Source organism: Elephas maximus, chromosome 8 (assembly GCF_024166365.1).
Source record: "Elephas maximus indicus isolate mEleMax1 chromosome 8, mEleMax1 primary haplotype, whole genome shotgun sequence".
Taxonomy (NCBI): Eukaryota; Metazoa; Chordata; class Mammalia; order Proboscidea; family Elephantidae; genus Elephas; species Elephas maximus.
Genome location: NC_064826.1, coordinates 53,263,352 through 53,286,278, shown reverse-complemented (window position 1 = coordinate 53,286,278; position 22,927 = coordinate 53,263,352). Strand labels below are relative to the sequence as shown.

The window sequence follows — 22,927 nt, the reverse complement described above, 5'->3', positions numbered from 1 at the left end:
ATATATTCAGGAGTGGAATTACTGCTTATAGGCTGTGCTAATGTTCACCTGTGCAAGGTAATAACCAAATAGTGTTCTAACAGTGATTATACAAAGTTAGACTCCTTCCAGCAGTGTATGTGGAGAGTGGATACTCTCCAACAATTCTTCCATTGGCCTACTTGATCCACTTTCCTCACAGTCTTCCCTGATCTATTTGTTTATCCCTGTGCCAGTATCTCACTACCAGAGCAACTGTATTTTATATTCATTTATTTTTAATTTTATTTATTTGATTATAATTTTAATAACATTATTATTTCACAACAGGATATATGCAATTATATAACATTAACAAATACTGCCAAAAATTCAATAATATGTATTCCTGGTGAAGTCACTTGGTTACACAAACAGTTTATATTTACTCTGGACTGCTAACCTAAAGGTTGGCAGTTAGAATCCACCCAGCAGAAGAAGAGGCCTGGTGATCTGTTTCTCAGAAACCCTGGTGGCATAGTGGTTAAGTGCTACAGCTGCTAACCAAAGGGTCAGCAGTTTGAATCCACCAGGCGCTCCTTGGAAAGTCTATGGGGCAGTTCTACTCAGTCCTACAGGGTCACTATGAGTCGGAATCGACTTGATGACACTGGGTTTGGTTTTGGGTTTGGATCTGCTTCTATTAAGATTATAGCAAAGAAAACCTTATGGAGCAGTTCTACTCTGTAACACATGGGGTCACCATGAGTTGAAATTGACTCAGTGGCTACTAACAACAACATAATACCAAGTGGTGAAAAGTATTGTGAGGAAAAATAAAGCAGCATAAGAAGAGAGTAAAGAGGTTGCCGTACTAGTTAGAAAAAGCTATTATGTGAAGGTGATATTAGAGAAAACTTCCAAATAAAATGCTCCATTAGCCATGTTTCAAAACTCAATAACCAACTGTGGCTCATGACCAACGTACTGGATAATGCAGGGCTAAAGCAGTAACATAAAGTGTGTGGCTGAGGTTGATCTGAAGGACCAGATCACTGAAAGACAGGAGAACAGGGCATCGATTGGCCAGGGTGATGATGGATGAATCATCTTTGTGAAGAGAAAGACAGTAATCTAAGTGAAAAAAAAAAAAAATCTTGAATTAGTGAGAAGGGAGTAGTAAAGGATGATGGTAGGTGGCTGCAAAAAGGAAGGGTAGCAGATATGATCACATGAGTTTCAAAATAGCTAGGTTTTTATTTTTATTCTTTTGTCTTAAACCTTTATTAGATAAAGGAGTTCACAGAGAGGAAATTAGTTGGGAAGAGGCAAGAAGGATCCATAAAACATTTGCCTTACATGTGAGTTTAGAGAAAAATAGCCATCACCATTTGGGAAGGTTGTTAGGGAAACGGTAGTCTCAGGGGACAATCTGGTTTTAATTAGAGCAAGGAGGTAAAGGAACATTCAAAAAAGAGGTTGAAGTTACAGGGGATTTTCCTAATGAGAGATCAGTTGATCCAGAGGATTTAACGGAAGGATTTGAGAAGTTTGCGAAGGGTGGGGTCAGATTAGGGGCTGTACAGAGACTTATGGGGATATGAGTCCTGGTATAGATTGTTGACCTGGGGGACTGGGGCTTACCATGGGGACTATAGTAAACAGGGATATGTCGTGATGGATTAGTCCTGATGATCTCTCTAGGGAAGATGAATAACCTTGATATTTAACTTTATTTAGAAAATAGAAGCCATTGGACAGGTTGATCCTCACTCTCCCATTACCAAGTCCACTGTTTCTGCATGGGCTTTTTCTACCTCCCTCCTTGTTACAGTGGGGGCACTCTTTTTCCTTTTGTGGAAAGCTCCTTCTTCCACATGATTTGATATATGTTCTCTCTTCTATACTATCATTTGCCCTCTCTCTACAAAGTTAGCAACAAATGCAGTTTATCATAAGGTTTCTTAAATTTTTTGTGTATCATAGACATCTTTGGCAGTCTGGTGAAGCCTACAGGTCAGAGATTAGTTTATCTATGTTCTCTCTCTAAGTAGCACTTAGCCACTATGCCACCAGGGTTCCACCAGGGTTCTCTCTATAGCTACTTGCAATCTGCATATTTGAGAATTACTAAGACATCCTGAAAAAAATCAGTTTGATTCTTTGGAAAATACTAAATAGTATTTAGTATTTTAGGCATAACATTTTCTTTTTTCCATACTATAAGAAATAAAAAATGGATATATTTACTTATTTAAATTATATTTGATGGGAATTTTTAGAAAATTCAATATTTAGTGATAAACTTTCAGTTTAATCAGCTTTGTTTCATAGCTTCTAAGCTTCTGATTTCAGCTGTTTTTTCCCTAAAATTATTCTTATCATTCTTATTTTAAGTTAAAATTATACAACTTAATTTGGATGTCTGTAGATAATGATAACTCTGTTAGGTCACTCTGCTTATAAAAATATTTATACTTTTCACTATTAAACTATATTCTGTTAAAGGTGAAAAAATTCTTGATTTTAAAAATGAATTTAATTTTTTATTGAGCAGGAAAAAATCATTAAAATATAATTTGCATAAAATGTCAGATGACATCTCACATTAACGATAGCATTTGAGTAAATTTCACCCATAAAAAGAACATGCATCAAACCAATAAAGTTTATGTAGTTATAATATTGTTCTAGTTCAGACGCTTTGGGTCATAAGCCTTTCAAATATAAATCTTGTCTATAGGCCAAAAGATTATAATTCTAGCATATAAACTGTTTGAATAATGACAGTCATTATAATTAAGTATAAAGGCTTAAACACTAAGACAGATAACATATGTCAGGTTAAAGACTACCATTTACAGGCCATTAGGACTCCTTTAATGTGTTATATTCAAAATATATTTTCTTGCTTCTAATGATATTTATAGGATATATAATTGAAATAAACATTAATGGATACTGGTACTGGCTACAGGTATAAAATGTAAAAAAGAAAAGCCAAAATTTAAACAAACATTTGCCATTAGAATAATAGAATTAGGAAATGTATATTGGATGGAATTATAATAATGAGTCTTAGTCACATATCTCATGAAGATAGAATATTAACTGGATCCTTCCTTTTAATTTTTCAAAAAATTAAAAGGAATTGATCTTTTTTTTAGACAGTTAAATTACTCCATCTTCGTTCATTTGTTCTTGCTCTTTTAAATTTCTGAGTGTCATAATGTCTTGTAATAATAAGCTGTTAAATCCTTAATCCTGGTATAATTACGAGACTCAATAGGGAGTCCAGAAAAAATTGCTATGTAATTTATTTTTTATTTTATTTTTCTCCATTGAGATATGCAAGAATAGTAAATGGCCTGTTAATGTGCAGTGGGATGATTAAATTATATTGTAAGGGGTGTTGTGATGAATTGATGTGTATTTAGCCTCTTGCTTTTTGTCCCTTTTTTGATTCCAAGAATTTGGAGGTAACATTACACCCTGTTGTTTAACTGCTTTTAAAAATGTTTTGTGCAGAATAAATAGCTTAATTTTATGGGTTTTAGTTGATACTGAACTCTGGAACAGAACCAAAAGATATCCTGACTGCCAAAACAAATGAGGAAAATCATTTCCCTTACTAGCTTGGCAGAACATTTATGCATTTGGCTTTAACAAAAAACTTTCCATTTCCATTCGGTTCTTTCTTTGTCATCTTTTCTCACCTAAGTGAAAATTTGGATGCAGTCCTGAACCTGTTAAACCATGTTTAAAAAAAAAAAAAAAAAACAGCAAAACGTTGTAAAACCTATAATTATTTTGTTCCCCTTGAAGCATTCCCATGTGTTGGACTTTACTATGGTGAGCATTTATAATTTAATCCTCTGCCTCTCTCCCTTGTATATCCCCAGAGTGATATGAGTAGATCCTTTTCTCTCCCCTCAGAAATCCTCCCAGTCTTTCAAAGGCTATTGCTTTGGTTATTGCCAATATCCTTAAAGATTTCTTCCCTGATTAAACTAGAAATTATTACTTGTCTCATTTGCTTGACACTTGATGCAACATTTTCATGTGAATAAATCTTATCCCTTAAACTTTAGTATAAGCCCCTTTAGTTCATCAACTTACAAAGAATGTGATAAGTGTATGTTGATTAATACAAGTCAATCAACAGATATTGAATAAACAGGGACTGTGGTTAAGGCATGGTGCCAGGCAGGCATTGTTAGAGATGAAATAAGTCACTGCTTTGGCCTCTAATAAGAGCTCTAAAATTAAGTACACGGATCATTATAATCTTAGGTAGAGAAAGCGAGACGAACACTATGGAGAATCAAAGGAGGGAAAAATATTTTCTATTGAAAAAGATATCAGAGAAAGTTTTGTTGTGGAATACTTTGTGAAATGTATCTGAAAGAATAGTTTCAGTAATCCTAAACAATTGCCCTTATTAGGAATATACAATATTAGGAACAATGTATATTCCAAGAATCCTAGAAAAGCTTTTTCTTGTCTTCATCATCACAGACATATTTTTTTATGTGTATCAAGAACTGTGAAGGTTCTAAGATTTTTACCTTGCATTCAAGTTAGTCTGGTAGAAGATATGAGACTCCTGGGTCAGAGACAAAGGACTTATAACTCACATCACAGCAGACAGCTTGAGCTTCCTGTTTCCATCAGTTCCCTTGCCACCCAAGTTTCGTAGAGGGGCAATACAGAGTAGCCCAGGTAGATGCTGTGCACACGATGGATATGGGTCACAACTGAGAAACCCTGGGCTCAGGAACTAACCCCCTCTTCAATATTATAAGGTGGCTGCTAGCAAGCCTCCCTAATCTTTGCCCCGGGGGAGACATTATTTTCCTGGACAGGAAACCATTGTGCCCTTTACCCTGGAAGGAAAGTCTGTCTCTACCTTTCAAGCTTATTTGAAAAGATACGCACTGCCATCAAGTTGATTCTGACTAATAGTGACCCTATAAGACAGAGTAGAACTGTCCCATATGATTTCCAAGGCTGTAATCCTTATGGAAGCAGATTACGACATCTTTCTCCCACAGAGCAGCTGATGAATTTGAATCACCAACCTCTTAGTTAGCAGCCAAGCACTTTAACCACTGCACCACCAGGGCTGCCTTTTGAAAAGATAGCCTGGGACAAAAAGCTGTCACAAGATGTTTAGAAACACTATGGAGAATTTCCTCCCAAACCAACCAAACAAACAAACAAAAAAACCCAAACCCATTGCCGTTGAGTCGATTCCGACTCACAGTGACCCTATAAGGACAGAGTAGAACTGCCCCATATGGTTTCCAAGGAGAGCCTGGTGGATTTGAACTGCCGACCTTTTGGTTAGCAGCCATAGCTCTTAACCACTATGCTACCAGGGTTTCCTCCTCCCAAACAGGGTGTTTAAATAGTCCTGGAAATAAATGTTATGAAACAATGATTTAGAGGAATACAGGATAATATGTTGAGGTTTTTTTTCAATGACCTGGATACTATTTCAACATTAAAAAGCCGAACTTGGTAAATTTTTTCAGAGAACTAATTGAGTTGTGTAGTACTTAGGAACTATGGAAAGACAGTTTCAATAAGTCATCATTTTATATAAGCAAAAAAAATGAATAAGGAAGGATACTAAGATTTGAAAAAAAGAGCCCTGCATGTCATAAGTTTGCTGAGAACATAAAGCATTATCCCGAATTATGGATGATGCGTCCTCTAATTTATTCATGTTGATAAGTGAATTAACCATGAAAATCTTTGCAAATGATAGATGATCCTTTATTTAATTTGTATTTTTGTGATGTCTTTCCTGCATTATACGTGATTCACTGGTGGATTTAGTGCTAAAATCAAGACCATCAGTTCTAGGATATTATGTACATGATTTTGGCCTTTGGGTTTGTTTTCTTTGATATTCCTACCTTTTTTTTTTTCTTTCTTTCTTCATCTTTTTTCTTGTGTTGCTACATAAAAAAACTCACATGTTTCTATTCAAAAGTTTATACGCTACCCTATGAAAGCAAATGGACACCGAATGCTGAATATTATTAGTGAGAAACTCTTTGGGGGTCCATTAAACTAATAAGAAAATCAAAGTAATATTTTATATTTATAATTTAAATCATAGAATCCTTACTCCTGTGAAAAATCTAATCATATGAGGTTCATCATAGTATAATGATATTATCACAACCTTTATAAATTTCCAATATTTTTATGTACTAGGTACTGGCTTTGGCTACATAGTGTGTGAATTAAATGACAAGCTAGTTTCTTCCACTTCTGGCATATAAATGCCTTACCTGATATTTTATGACCACAGCTTGAAACACAATCATTAAATCATTACCATATTTGGGAGTCAAACATATCCAACAGATGTCAAAAACTAAAATGCCTATAGGAGCCAAGTAAGTGAAAGAAAATTCGAGCATATAAGAAAGTGCCTACCCCATTGAAAGAAAATATCAAACTTTAAGTCTTATCACACAACAATGCATTCCCACTGTTACTTGTCTTCAGATGTTTCTAGGGAAACCAGAAGTCTGGATTTTTATGTGAAATTACACAATTTCGATTGTTGGCCACTAATTAAAAAAAATTAAACGATGTGTTCACTAGGGCATGAGGGTGGGTTGAGGGAGTGGAGAGATACCAAGGAAGGATAATAGGGCCCTTAAGGGGAAGATTTATAGGATTTTCATTGGCTAATTTTTGGAAGTAGATTGATAAATCTTTCTTCCTTCTATGTCTTAGTCTAGAAGCTCCTTTGAAAACTGTCCACCATGCATCACTCTGCTGGTATTTGAAATGCCAGTGGTGTTGTTTCCAGTATCATAGCAACCTGCAAGCCATCACAGTGCAACAAACGGACAGAAAATGACATTATGTTTTGTAAAGTAAAACCTTTACTTTATTTTTTTTGTAAAGGGCCAACAAAAATGAGGAAAACCCTCAATGAGATGGATTGACACAGTAGCTACAACAATGGCCTCAAACATACCAACAATCGTAAAGATGGTCCAGAGCCAGGCAATGTTTTACTCTGTTATATATAAGATCACCATGAGTTGCAGCACAAAAAGTTAGAGAACCAATAGTATTGTTGGTGAGGACATGAGGATATAGGATTACTGGTGGAATATAGACATGCTGCCATTCTGGAGAGCAGTTTTGTACCACATTCACAGATTCAATATATGCTGACACTATACAGATACCAAAGGGACATGTACAAAGATGTAGCAGTGGTTGATGTGGTATAGATTTGGAGGCAATCTAAGTTCCTATCACTGAGAGAGTACATAAGAAAATGTGAAGGATCCATATCGTGACTATTAAAAATGATTAGAGGCAGCAGACTGATGTATTCATAGGAATATGGAGAGATCTTAAAAACTCATTTCTTAGTGAAAAAGGTAAGAAACAGATGAGATATATAATCCAGTACCATTTACATCAATTAAAAATATATGCACAAAAAGCAGTAATGAGCACTTTATAGTAACACATACAAACAAGTATATATAAGATAGGCACCTTTCAAGACCACTTATGATAATGAGTTACAAACTGAGTAGTATAACAAACTCATACTTCTGCATATGAGTCTGTAAAACAAACAAAATGTCTTAGCACAATGTCTGGCTCATATTATGATTAACCACATAATTTAAGCAAAAAGAACAGAAGCAGCCTGGGGGAAAAATGATAAAGCAATTTCTTTCATAAAGAAAATAAATTCCACTGTTAGCATTTTGTGGAATCCGTCACCAGGTGTTTATTGATTTCTGCCTGCAGTCCCAGAAAAGTGCTAGATACTAGTAAAGATGGAAAAAAAAAATATATATATATATATTCTCTCTTTTCAAGGAAGAAAACTTTTCAAACCAATTTGGAAGCTAGTAAAGTTAAATAATGTTATGAAAATAATCAAAGATGTAGTGTGATTTACTACTGGGTGATACATTTTAAATAAGAAATCAAAAAGGTGTTCATTCTTTAATCCTTTGATGCGGCAAACTTGACCAAGAGTCCACCACACACCAGGTTTTGTGCTAAGTGGTAAAGATGAGGAAGTGGTAAAGAATTCATTGAGGTGCCTGCGCTGGAGGCACAAACAGGTTCAGGAGAAAGAGTAGAAGGCAGAGGTGACCACAGGGTAAGCAGAAGGAAAGGCTGGCTTAAGTGTGGTCAGGCACTGATGAGCTGAGACTTAACATGAACCCTCAAAATGATATTAAAATAAGATTGAGCATGAAACAAAAGCTCAGAGGCAGGTTTCTTAATTATGCAAATAATGAGAAAATGAAAATTCCTGAGTTGTAGGATATGAACGAAATGGTTTTTCAGTTGGTTTGTTTTTATATGCAGTTGCCATAATAGTACATTATCTTTTGTTTCAGATACACTGGCCTAGTACAGCACTAAAAACAGAAGAATGCATAATGAAGGGAAAAGATGCAGTAAGTATTATTCCTTGTAAATCAAACAAATCAATTATATCCCTAGTTAACCACAAACAACTGCCTCACTAAAGTTTTATTTGCTCTTAAAAAAGCTACACGCAATTTAATTCATGAAGAAAAAAATTTCTGTAAATAATCTCAACGTAGAGCTAGAGTGTTTTATTATATTTTGTTCAACTAATATCTATAAATTTCTTACACTAACATATATTTCTTGGGTATTTGGGAGAAAAATAATTGCAGGTAATTTTTTAATTTGAAGAAAAGCCGAGTGCTTTTTGTGAGGTTTTGCTTTGATATGCAAATCAGGAACTCTAGCAAAACAAATTAAGGGGGAAAAAAAAGAAAGAGAGTAAAAATTTAAGAGAAGTGGGCAAAGGCCGTGCATATGCTTTACTTACTCCAAAGGTTTTAGGCTCTCTGCTACTTAGAGAAGCAACATTCCATTTGTCTACAGCTTCCCTGCTTTGCGCACCTCAGCAGCATCCCTGACACAGTCCCTGACACACTCAAACATGTGTGAGTGTTGAAGAAGAAGGATGACTGACCCACCGTCCCATGCCAGGTCACACTCAAACATGTGTGAGTGTTAAAGAAGAAGGATGACTGACCGACTGTCCCATGCCAGGATGAGCTGGCTGATCACAGAGCACACACCTGCAGAGAAAACACGCAGATCTCCTTTTGCAAGTGAACTTACCTTTTTCTCCAGTAAGAAAGAAAAAGACTATGTAGAAGACTAGCACACATAACACCAACTCCTCACTCCCTGTAGCAACTGGGTCAAAGCCAAGGAATGAGTCAACACATTCCTCGCTGTCTGAGTCCACAGCGTGATGCTGACTAATTGAACACACACTTAGCCCTTGTCAATCTGAGCTCCTGTGAGCCAAAATAGGTCTAATTGGCTCACATCAAGATGTGACAGTGTTTCAAGTGAGGCAAAGCAGGTGCTTATAGCAATAGGAGAGCAGGGTATTTTCACCATGCCTGAATGATCAAATTCTATTAACTAAGTGGGTCACCCACAGAATAAAATGCTATGTGAGCGAGAAACTGAAGAAGTAAGTGTGGGTGTCCTGGATAATCAGTTCAGTTGCTCACTCTCTGTTTTTGCCGAGGGCCTGCTATCATCTGAATCACTTATTGTGAAGTGGTTCTACGGCCTTTTCATCCTAGTACAGTTGTATGAGAGACTTCAAAGTGCTGAAATCACAATCTACCCTTACACACATTATATTTACTGATTATTGCATGCATTGGTCTCAGGGTAATAGTTGGCACTAAAAGGGCTGATCATTTCTCTCATAATATATGAAATAGCAATGTCTAATTTGCCATCACCCATCTGTCAGTTTGCCATAGTATGGTGGCTTTCATGTTGCTATGATGCTAGAAGCTGTGCCACTGGCATTTCAGATACCAGCACAGTCACCCATGGTGCATAGGTGTCAGTGAGGCTTCCAGCCTAAGACAGACTAGGAAGAAAGGCCTGGCAATCTACTGCCAAAAACTAGCCTGTGAAACTTTATGGATCACAGCAAAATATTGTCTTGATACCTTGCTGGAAGATGAGCCCCTAAGCTGGAAGGCACTACACAATAGACTGAACAATGGATCATGAAGATGGCACAAGTCCAGGCAATGTTTTGTTCTGTTATATATAAGGCTGTTATGAGTTGGAGTTGGCTGGATGGCAACTAACAGCAACAATTTGCTAGGAGTGTGTTCGCTAGAATTTATTTAGCCAAGTTGGTCTTGAAACAATTTAAATTCTTTTTTTTTTATTCAGCATACTCATTATAGTACCCACCTAATGATTGATTTATTAAAACTCTATAAAGCATTTAGTACATATAAGGTATTGTGTTTGATTAACCGGGAAATTTAAAAAAGTGTAAAATAAAGATTCTGTTCTCTAGAATTTTGGTCCAGTCCAAGTGTCAGCAACCTAGAGCTCCTTGATCCAAATGTGGCCTGCCATCTATTTTTGTAAATAAGTTTTATTGTAACACAGAAACACACATTCATTAACATATTATGTATGAGCACTTTCATGCTACAACTGCAGAATTTAGCAGTTGAGACAGAGACCAGATGGTCCCCAAAGCCAAATATCTGATCCTTTACAGAAAACTTTTTTTTATTACCCAGCCTTTTACAGAAAAAGTTTGCCGTTCTTTGGACTGTAATCTAACAATTCCAGAAAACTAAACCAAACCCCTTGCTGTCGAGTCAATTCTGACTCTTAGCGACCCTATAGGACAGAGTAGAACTGCCTCATGGGGTTTCCAAGGAACGGCTGGTTGATTCAAACTGCTGACCCTTTGGTTAGCCGCCAAGCTCTTAACCACTGTGCCACCAGGGCCCCAATATAACAGTAATAGTTTTAAAATATTACTTCTATTGGTTTGCCTTCTATCTATTTACTTGAAAATTGTCTATTAAAATGCCTTGTGTGAATCTGTAATTTTGAGGATATGACTTATTTTTCCAAATGTCAAAATTATGTAATGCCCTAAAAGTCTGCATGTATTTTCTTATAGGTACTGAAGCTTTTTTCTAATTATTTTTTTTCTGACTGGATGCTTACCATTGTTCATATTGTACTTACTTAAAAAAAAAATAGCAGCATTGGGAATAACTTAATTCCTCAGTGGAATATACTGTCATGCAAATCTTTACCCTTGAATAAAATTCTGAAGAGTGCTTTTTTTTCCCCCAAGTGTGTATTAGAAAAAATGAAAAACACTATGCTCCCATTATAAGATGTAATTCATACATTACTGCTAGCTAAAATATGCACGAGCCACCCCAGTCCCTTCTTCCACTAGACTTGTCCTCTTTTTAATTTACTCCTTTAGGGTTAGGAAAAACAAAAAAACAAAACAGGACTGAATATTTTTATTACAGTAACCAATTCCTTTCTTTCTTTCATTTTTCCTGCTTTAGAGTGAATGTGCAAATTACGTTCGGGTTTTGCATCACTATAATAGGACACATCTTCTGACCTGTGGGACTGGAGCATTTGACCCGCTTTGTGCTTTCATCAGAGTCGGATATCACTTGGAGGTAAGACAGTTCCATACGTTGCTATCAATAAAAGTTATGCTTGAGGCAACTTTGTTTTTAAGAGAAAATGTGTGGCATTTCTTCTCAGGAAAGATGAAAGTATTTGTGATGTCCTGATTCAGTTTGCTTGAGACAGAGAAGGTATCTTTGTGAACCGTCATTACAATCCTTGTCAGCTGTAACACCTATAAACCAATTGATTCTTTATGTATTCATTCACTGAACAATTTTATTGACTTATTTTGTCAATTTAACAAATATTTCTTAATATCAAACCACTCTCTGTTGGGTTCTTATTTATGTTTTCATTAGTTTGGAGGTATATATTTGGGACATCTGGAAAACTTGTCTGCACAAGGGTGGGAAAATCAGATGGTCCTTGAGGGCATAAGAGTATAGACTGCTACCGTGTTTTATCAGTGTAGTGTATATTTTCTCACTGTATTTATCTCTAAAAGCATATGTCTATCGTTTCTTTACTATATGGACTAAATTAATCACACAAATGTGTTTTGCACCAGAGATAATCAATAATACACTATGATTTTCTATATGTAGTTTGCACACATAGTACAGTAACTAGCAGCTCATCTATTTGAGTTTGGATATTGTCTTCTTCAGAATCATAAGGGTTATACGTATACCCCTTAAGCTAGTACAGATGTCTTTGAAAATATGTTCAAAACTATACCCAGATAGTGTTGTTATCAGGGTAGTTCACATTTGAACTTTAGACTAGTAGTGTTGCATTTTTCTAGTTGTTTATATTCTCTAGTTAAATGTTTTGTAATGTGCTAGAAAGAGATTACTATTTAGACATAACAGGATTCTTGTCTTATGGAGTCATATGTTTTACATATTATCTCACCAATCCTGTAGAGTTTTAAACCTTTATTTTCAATGAATATTGCAAAAATCTCTTCAGGTGGTAATACTCAAGTATCCAAAATAGATGGAAACATCCATGTTAATATATGGATTTTTGTGAGATGTATTTTCCTCACATGTGCTAAATTAATATTTGTTTCTTGGCTAAATAAATTTTGATTTCTGCTTATACTACAAAGTAAAAATTCCATTGAGATGGATTATCCAATAAGCAAGGCAAAGCAAAGATAATGTGGTGAAACTCATGTGCAATTGCTCACTAGAGATTAGTAAGTAAGCACAAGTAAACCCAAGCTTACCTTGCTTATTGGATAATTCGCCCTGCTGGTGGGCATGATATTGGCACAATGCCTGAAAAACTGGTAGAATTTACTAAGGCTAGTATATGTATCCTCTATAACCAAGTAATTCCACTCCTAGACTATACTAATCAGAAATATGTGCACGTGTTTACCAAAAGACATGGTCAAGAATATTCACAGCAGCACAATAACAGTACAAGAGTTAGCAACTCTGATGACCAGCAAACATAGAATTGTAAATAAATTGAGGTATACTCAACGAATATTGAGTACACCATGGACTGCCAAAAGAATGAACAAATCTGTCTAGGAAGAAGTACAGCCAGAATGCTCCTTACAAGCAAGAATGGAGAGACTACATCTCACATACTTTGAACATGTCCCTTGGAGAAGAGCATCATGCTTGGTAAAGTAGAGGGTCAGCAAAAACCCTCAACAAGATGGATTGACACATTGGCTGCAACAATGAGCTCAAGCCTAACGATGATTGTGAAGATGGTGCAGGACCGGGCAGGGTTTCCTCCTGTTATACATAGGGTCTCTATGACTTGGAACCAAGTGATGGCACCTAACAACAACAGAGAAATACTACACAGCAAGGAGAATACATAAACTACAACTACACACAATATAGATGAGTCTCACCCTATCATTGAGCAAAAGAAATTAACCAAATCAAACCAGTTGCCATCGAGTCAATTCCAACTCTTAGGGACCCTACAGGACAGGGCAGAGCTGCACCACAAGGTTTCCAAGGAGCAGCTGGTGGATTCAAACTGTCAACTTTTTGGTTAGTAGCCATAGCTCTTAACCACTAAGGCACCAGGGCTCACAAAAAATACATGCCGTGGGATTTCATTTACATAAAAATTCCCAAAGAAGCCAAATAATCTATAGTAATAGAAGTCAGAATAGTTGTTATTTGGGTGGAGACAGTAACTGGAAAGGAGCACAGCCAAGATTCTGGGATGCTGGTGAACTTTTATTTCTTGATCTGGATGCTGGATACAAAAGTGTGTTTAATTTGTGAAAATTCAGCATGGGTACATTTTTTTTTTTTAATCCATACCCTTTCCTGTATTTTAAAAAAAAAAAATAACAAAAGCTATCAAATAAAGAAAATATACCAATAGTTCTTTAAAAAGAAGACAATTTTTTTTTTAATTAAGTAGGTAAAGAAAGCTATTTCAAATTTCATTTCACATTGTCTCGAGATTTATTATTAATTACTTAAGCGGTAGCCATATTTGAAAAACATTATGCATCTTGTTCACCAGGTTATCAGTCATCTTCTACCTCGTTTCTTCTGTTTTCTTTACTTCAAATTGACAGATATTTTTCAGTGCTGGTGATAGGAAAGGCACTGTTATAATCCCTGAGCAATAAAAGACAAACATTAAATTTTCTCAAGGAGCTTGTAGCCTGTTATTTTTGTGATTTTTAAAATCCCCAAGGTTGTAGGAAAATGTCTCAGAATAGAAGGTTGTTCCTTCAGGCTCTTCTCTCCTTTCAATTCTCCCAGGGAAAGCTGGTTAATTGATTTCCTGTAGGAAGGGAAACAGGACTTCTGTGCTAGTTTTATCTGAGAATGATTATACAAAAGCTGCCGGAATGGCACAGCCTTGACAAACCTCACTTATGCCTCATTGTTTCGCACCATCAATGCGTGCGAGGCACTTACAAGAAACCTCACTCTCCAGCACCATGTGAGAAGGTGCAGAGAGAAGTAGGGCTATGCTTTCGTTGCTGAGCAGCTTTCTGTTGGCCACTGGGGAATGAGGATGCTGGAGAGACTTGTCAGGCTAGAACTGTAAGTAATTAAAAACTACCAGGCCTAATCCACAGAGAACAGTGAGCTCTGCTATGAGATTTTTTTTTTTTCCGCTTAAAAAAAAAGAATAGAAGAAATCTACAAAATAAAAAGTGAAAGTGCTCTGGTGCCAATTTTTGTCCATCTCTTCCTAGGCCCTCCTTTGTTAATAGTTTGATAGTTATTCTTCCAAACACATGTGTGCATGCATGTTTGTGTGTGCATGTGTGTTAACAAAAAATACCCAATTCTCTATGTAAAGTTCTGAGTATGTTTATTTTCACCCAAAATGTATCACTGACATTCTTATATATCTATATCTCTGTATATCTATATATGTTGATATACAGAGATATATGTATGTTAGTTAGGACATAATTCTATTCACATTCATTTAAATGTCTGCCTAGTATTTCAGAGCAGGAAAGGATAATGTGTTTAATTAAGTGATTTAGTTTTAAACAGTTAATCCTGAGGCTATAGTGAACCAGCAGAAGTAGGAAGACAGTGGTGCTTTGAGTGATTGGGGACCTAAAGGCAAATGAGCTGCTCCTGGCTGTAGCCCAGCAAGTATTCAGGTCTCCTTAGTTTGATCAGACATTATAAACTGGCAGCCATATGCCCGATTCAGCTCACAGATGTGCTCTGTGTGTCACAGACAGTGTTTCTTGTTTGTTTTCTTTTAAAGAGCCTACATTTAAAAACCGGCAGGTTTCACATAGTAAATTGTGATTTCCATTGGCTCCACATGAAAAGAGTCAGTTGGTGCTAAGTAGTTGCTGTCCAGTCCATCATCAGGGCATGTGCTTAACAATATTCTGCGGTTTCCATCACTCACACAATGTGCACTTCCATGCAGTCTCTCTGCCAGCTTGTCTTCTTCACCTGGCCCTGATGGGCGTTGCCATTTGTTACCTCAGCACTAGAAGAATTATGAGTTTACTTGAAACTTTTAAGCACTTAAAATCTAGTAGTTACCGTGAAAAAATGAATGAGTAAATGAATGGATGGGTTTGTGACATTCATAACTTCGCTTTTCTGGTCTCTAGAACATAAACAAAGCATGGTGTGAAGAACAGAGGCATTCTTTAAGTAGACTCTTGTTAAATTATTAAATGAATACAGGAAAGGGTGTAGATTAAAAAGAAAATGTACCCATGCTGAATTTTCACAAATTAAACACACTTATGTATCCTGCATCCAGATCAAGAAATAAAACTTCACCAGCACCCCAGAATCTTGGCTGTGCTTCTTTCCAGTTACTGTCTCCACCCAAATAACAACTATTCTGACTTCTATTACTATAGATTATTTGGCTTCTTTGAGAATTTTTATGTAAATGAAATCGCACAGCATGTATTTTTTGTGAGCCCTGGTGCCTTAGTGGTTAAGAGCTATGGCTACTAACCAAAAAGTTGACAGTTTGAATCCACCAGCTGCTCCTTGGAAACCTTGTGGGGCAGCTCTACCCTGTCCTGTAGGGTCCCTAAGAGTTGGAATTGACTCGATGGCAACTGGTTTGATTTGGTTAATTTCTTTTGCTCAATGATAGGGTGAGACTCATCTATATTGTGTGTAGTTGTAGTTTATGTATTCTCCTTGCTGTGTAGTATTTCTCTGTTGTTGTTAGGTGCCATCACTTGGTTCCAAGTCATAGAGACCCTATGTATAACAGGAGGAAACCCTGCCCGGTCCTGCACCATCTTCACAATCATCGTTAGGCTTGAGCTCATTGTTGCAGCCAATGTGTCAATCCATCTTGTTGAGGGTTTTTGCTGACCCTCTACTTTACCAAGCATGATGCTCTTCTCCAAGGGACATGTTCAAAGTATGTGAGATGTAGTCTCTCCATTCTTGCTTGTAAGGAGCATTCTGGCTGTACTTCTTCCTAGACAGATTTGTTCATTCTTTTGGCAGTCCATGGTGTACTCAATATTCGTTGAGTATACCTCAATTTATTTACAATTCTATGTTTGCTGGTCATCAGAGTTGCTAACTCTTGTACTGTTATTGTGCTGCTGTGAATATTCTTGACCATGTCTTTTGGTAAACACGTGCACATATTTCTGATTAGTATAGTCTAGGAGTGGAATTACTTGGTTATAGAGGATACATATACTAGCCTTAGTAAATTCTACCAGTTTTTCAGGCATTGTGCCAATATCATGCCCACCAGCAGGGCGAATTATCCAATAAGCAAGGTAAGCATGGGTTTACTTGTGCTTACTTACTAATCTCTAGTGAGCAATTGCACATGAGTTTCACCACATCATCTTTGCTTTGCCTTGCTTATTGGATAATCCACCCCTGCCCACCAGCAGCAATATGAGTATTCCAGTTACTCCAAATTTCACAGACAATACATAGTATTGTCTTTTTTCCAGACATTTTTGGGAATGTGTCATGATACCAAACTGTGGTTTTAATTATCACTTTGCTGATGACTACCAAAGTTGAGTACCTTTTCATATATTTATGAGTCACTTTTGTGTTAAAGCCTTGGGTTTGTTATTTAAGAAATGCATGAAGTTTACCAAGTAGGTGTATTGGAGAAGTTATGGAGGAACAAATGTGAAATATACAGTTCAGTGTTCAGCATAGAGAAAATACTCAGTAAGAGATAAATCCTATTATATATATTGTCTTCTAAAACAAATAGAAAATTTAAAAGAATGGTCAAAAGCAAAACTGGGGAGAAAATAGTAGAACAGTTGTATTATATCTAGAGCAGTGATGGAAAAAGAGGAATGGGGGGAGAATAAAATAGTGAGTATAATATTGAACTTCTTGGCAATCAAGGTAAGTTCAGAAAAAAGATGTTACAGAGTTCTCATTAGGAAGAAATGGCAAATATTAAAGGCATAAGTTCTGGACTCAGGGATATTTGGGATTTAATTTTAGCTCTAACTTATTGGGTATATTAAAGATATTTCAATACTATTATCTTCATAGAGTTGACAGTGAGAATTTTATATACGTATATAATTTGTATAAATATAAAATTATATATATATAGTTTGTATTTTTATATACTATATTTAGGAGCTCTGGTGGTGGAATAGTTAAGTGCCGGGCTGCTAACTGAAAGGTCGGGCAGTTCAAATGTACCCACCAGCTCTGCTGGAAAAAAGACCTGGTGACCTGGTCCCATAAGGAACCAATCCAACTGCATGCAACAGCAACAATAATACTATGTGTGTGTGTGTATATATATATACTCATATATACACATGTATATGTGCACATGTGTACATATATACACACAATTTAGCCCAGTAATAAAGTAAAAATAAAAATTAGCTGTTTTTATTAACTTTGAGATATAATTATGACGTGATGGCACAATTCTCTATATTAACGCAATGGACAGTGTCTAAAATAAGTCATTTACAAAGAAAAAGTAGCCAAAAACTTAACATCGCATAGTTTATTATCACTTTCACGTTTATAATACTGTAGCAACTGGATGACTTCTTTGCCTTCTATGATGGCTATTGAGTAATGGTAGATGTAGTAGCTATGTTAGCCTGTTTTAGACTGGAAATAATATTAAATAGATTCAGTTTTAAAATATTTTCTTGAAAGTATCTGGAAAGTTTTTTGAAATTTTGTTGTTAAGTGCCGTCGAGTCGGTTCCAACTAAGTGACCCTATAGGACAGAGCAAAACTGCCCCATAGGGTTTCCAAGGAGCGGCTGGTGGATTTGAACTGCTGACCTTTTCGTTAGCAGCGGAGCTCTTAACCACTATGCCACAAGGGGTCCTTTTTTGAAATTATATACCTCGAAATGTTAATAATATTTTATAACTCAAAAGATACATTCAACATTCATTGAAATGTAATGACTATAAGGAGAAAACATGCAAGCCTGGTGAGACTTTGTTTTCAAGCATATTTTCACTAAGTAATTTGAGTAACATTAGGTGATTAAGTAATATATTGGCTCCTTACCACTAACTTGAATTTTATTAGTGTAGTCAAGTCAAATTAGTTATAAATTCAATCACATGCTATACTCCTAATTCATGGAAATGATATAGAACAGATGTACATGGAGTTAAATTTGGTAGCCTAATTATAATGTTGGCTTAATTGAAATGACTTGCATATTTCAGGCTGACAAACTGGGTTTTATCAGTTTTTACTTTCCAAATGGAAATTATAATGTATTTTAAATGTAAATAAACTCTAATGTGTTAACTTTCAAAATCCCACAGTGTTGTAGGTATACGTCTCTGGAAACCCATCTAGACCTTGCATAGATGAAGTAGCTGGGAGAGAAAAGTGGAGGAGTTGAATAGGAAACAGGATTTTTGACATGCTTTTTTTATATATCAGCAGCAAGGAGCCCTCATGGTGCAATCGTTAAGTGGTTGACTGCTGACTAAAAAGGCTGCAGTTCAAACCACCAGGTGCTCTGTGGGAGAAAGATGTGGCAATCTGCTTACATAAAGATTAAAGCCTTGGAAACCTTATGGGACAGTTCTACCCTGTCGTATAGGGTTGCTGTGTGTCAGAATCGACTTGATGGCAACAGGTTTGGTTTTTTGGTTTTTATTTATCACCATCATTTTCCCACAATAAAATGAAGAAAAAAAAAAAAAATAACATAAGAGCCACAGGCTGAATGGAGCCCTTTTTACTATCCCGCTGTTGGGAAAATATTCTCTGGCAGGGCACTTACTACTTTGGTCACCGTGCCTTTCTTTATTGACCTCTCTATCTTCTTCAGCATTTCCTACACTAACTTCATCTTCAATGCCATTGGAGAGCATGTATGCGCCAGATTTTCTGTCCCTCTTCCTAAATATCTTTTCTATTTTGTGTTTTATTTTGTATGAAGAAGCTTCCAAGTTCATCTTTCTCTTCTTGAGCAACAACCTTCCATTTTCTAAAATTAAAATGAAACATATGTTCTTATGTATCCATCCACATTCTCATCTCTGAAACATTTGCCAGACTCTGGCAATACTGATTTCTTGATCTATATTTTTTTTATTTATAGTCTATATTGATTGCTTGATCAATATTTTGATTCATTTTAATTTCTGGAGTAGTAGTGGTAAAATTAACGAACTGGATTTTCATCCTGGCTTAACTAGGGAAGATTGTTTGTCTCTCTGATCCTCCATTTTCTCATTTGTATAATGAGGTAAGAGGACATCTTCTAAATCTAAATTATATGTAAATAGGTAGTATTGTCTACCCTACAGTCTTATTATAAGAACCACATTATTTCAATAATAATAATCTTAATAAATATAGCTGCCACATATGGAGTCCAAACCACAGCCAGGCCTCCTGTCAGATGTTTTTGTTCATCCAATTTAATAGTCATAACTTTCCACAAGGGAGAAATTATTATTCTCATTTAAGAAAAGAGGAAAGCAAGAAGAAGGGCATCTTTAATGCTCTACAGTAAGTGCCAGAACATGGGTTTCATGGTCCAAGGCCAAATTCTTTCTACTATACTATGCTGCTTTCCCAAATGACATGCAGTATTAAGGCATTTTGTAGAATTGTGAAGTGTCATATAAAGACTATAATGATGATGGTAGTAACTGGTCTAAGCAGGCATCTTCCACCTGAATCTCTGCCTTCCACTTGCCTTCCACTGTTTCTCCCTCTAAACCTGATCTTTGTCCTCAGCTGTTGATAGACACCTTCCTGTTCTCTTAGTCCTTCATCTCCTCCAGATTTTACTCCCTTCGTGACACAGTGGAGACCTCATTGCAGTGCTATCCACAAAACACCACTTTGTCTATCTACCTGACCTTTTATGTTTACTTTGCTTACCCTGCTTCAATTGAACCTTTTGCTTTCTCTGCTGCCACTCCCAAACAGCTGAATATCATTACAGACAATTATAGGATGTTGGTTGTCACCACTGTTATTCAAATGAACCCACGCATATGTGGCCAATCTTTCTTTAGACCTCAATTAACTCTCTTGGCATTTTCTAAGTTATTACTACACTGAAGATAGGGAGGGGTGTGATAATGTAGTGGAAAGAGTACAGGCGTTTAAAACAAAGAAAAAAAACCCGCTACTGTCAAGTGGATTCTGACTCGTAGCAACTCTACACGACAGAGTAGAAGGGGCCCATAATGTTTCCAAGAGTGCCTGATGGATTCAAACTGCTGACCTTTGGGTTAGCAGCGGTAGCACTTAACTACTATGCCAACAGGGTTTCCGCACAGGCGTTAAAAAAAAAAAAACCAAAACCCACTGCCGTCCAGTCGATTCTGACTCATAGCGACTGACAGGACAGAGTAGAACTGCCCAATAGAGTTTCCAAGGAGCGCGTGGCAGATTCGAACTGCCGAGTTCTTGGTTAGCAGCGGTAGCACTTAACCACTAGGCCAGCAGGGTTTCCGTACAGTCCTTAGGACTAAACAAATGATATTTCAAATCTGGGTTCTACTATCCACTATCTGTGTGACCTTGGGTCAGTAGCTGAACATCTTTGAGTTTTGTTTTTCCTTATCTGTAAACTTCTTAAAATTAAATTCCAAAATTGGTCCAACGGATAAATTGTCAAACATAAAAAGACTTACAAGAACATACTTGCGATTAATTTATCTGCTCCTTAGCAAGGGCAAAAAAAATCAATGAGAAAAAAAAGGAAAAGAAAAATATTGATATTTTTTAATTATACAGGATAATTAAAAAAAACTGAATTTAAAGAATTTAAAGATGTAGTAGAGGGCTAAAACACAAGTAACAGGATGGGAAATTTTTTGTAATACATGACAAACATTGATATCCTAAATTTGAAGAGCCCCTATAAAGCATTAAGAAATATATCAAGAACTTAATAAGTAGACAATGGGGATATCAGGATAACTTTGCAAAAGAGGGAGTACATATGCTATTAAATAAACAAAATGTGAAACCTTGTTATAATCAAATAAATACAAAATAACAAAGAGTTATTTTGGTTTATGAAAATAGCAAAATTTAAAATATTAGAATCAGTTGTGGATGCCTGGAGTCAGTAACTTTTACACACTTGTTTTCTGGTGTGAACATAAAAATATACACATATATACATTTTTGTTAGTCTTTTTCTTTTGCAGTATTATTATTAGTTTTGTATCTAGTATAATTCACTTATATTCTTTGCGTACAATCCTGTACATTTTAGCACATGCATAAATTCTGGTAACCACCATCACTAACAGGATAAAAAACAATTCCAGGACCCAAATAAATACTCTCACTCAACCTCTTTGAAGTTACTCTACTTCCACCCTTCTTCAATCCTTGGCAACTGTTGACCTGTTTTCCACCCCAATAATTTTGCCTTTTTGAAAATGCCATTTAAATGGAATCATGCAGCAAGCAAACATTTGAGACTGGCTTCTGTGAGTTAGCATAAAACATTTGAAATGAATTCAATTAACTATGTATATCAATACTTTGGCTCTTTTTATTGATCAGAAGTAATCTAGTACATGGATATATCACAATTTGTTTATCCACTCATCCGTTGATCGACATATGGGTCATTTCAGTTTTTTGGTGATTAGAAATAATGCTGCTTATGACAGGTTTCACACCCTTGTATAATTATCTCCCCTTGAGTGTGGTGGAACCTGCCAATTACATCTCACTGGTAAAATACGGCAAAGATAATGGGACACTCCTGTGATCAGATTAGATTATGTGGCAAAAGGGAAAGGATTTTGCAGATATAACTAAAGTCTTGGAGTCCTGTGTGGTGTAAATGGTAAACATGCTCACTGGTAACCAAAAGGTTCAGGTTCCAGTCCACCCAGAGATGCCTCAGAAGAAAAGCCTGGCAATCTAATTCTGAAGCCATTAAAAATCCTATGGAGCACTGTTCAACACAGACACACCTGGGGTCTCTATGAGTCAGCATCTGCTGGATGAAAACTGGTTGAACTAAAGTCCCTAATCAGTTGTCTGTAAGCCAGCTTGATGTTAAGCTTTATCAGTAGATGGTGCTGAGAGACATTCCAGTAAAAACGGGCTCATTACCAAGCTCCTGGAGAGTGCACTTTTATCATTAATACTCAGCTCCTGTGGTTTTCTCCAACGTTAGGCGCCTGCTGAACACAGCCTTCTCCAGCATTTGGCCACAGCTCTCAACGGGGGCAGAAGTAGCATGGAGCTTCAGACAGTGTGGTTATGCCCCAACCAGTCAAGATTGCTGCTCCCCGAAACCTCTCTTCAGCTCTGTGCTCACACATTCCTTGGGTGCCTTGGACCTGGCAGTCTAATAAGCAACCCCCGCCCACACCTGATAGGGAACTGTGCTAGATTCCTGCAGAGGGAGGCCTTTTCAGGCAGAGTCTCCTCACATCCTCTGTGCATGTGACTTTCTCTGTGTATGTGCCTACAGCTTTGGTTTGTCCTGCTTTGAATCAGTAGTAAAATCCTTTCAGCTGTATCTTTGAACT

The 22,927-nt window shown here is 36.5% G+C and overlaps 1 protein-coding gene across 2 annotated transcripts in view; it reads left to right on the top strand.

Annotated features, from left to right (window-relative positions):
* SEMA3E (semaphorin 3E) overlaps nucleotides 1–22,927 on the top strand; it is a 279,353-nt gene that overhangs the window by 179,681 nt on the left and 76,745 nt on the right. For both annotated transcript variants that reach the window (XM_049893056.1, XM_049893057.1), the window contains exons 3-4: nucleotides 8,367–8,426; nucleotides 11,382–11,501. In XM_049893056.1, the coding sequence (XP_049749013.1) occupies nucleotides 8,367–8,426; nucleotides 11,382–11,501 (180 nt within the window). The remainder of the gene's footprint in view (nucleotides 1–8,366; nucleotides 8,427–11,381; nucleotides 11,502–22,927) is intronic.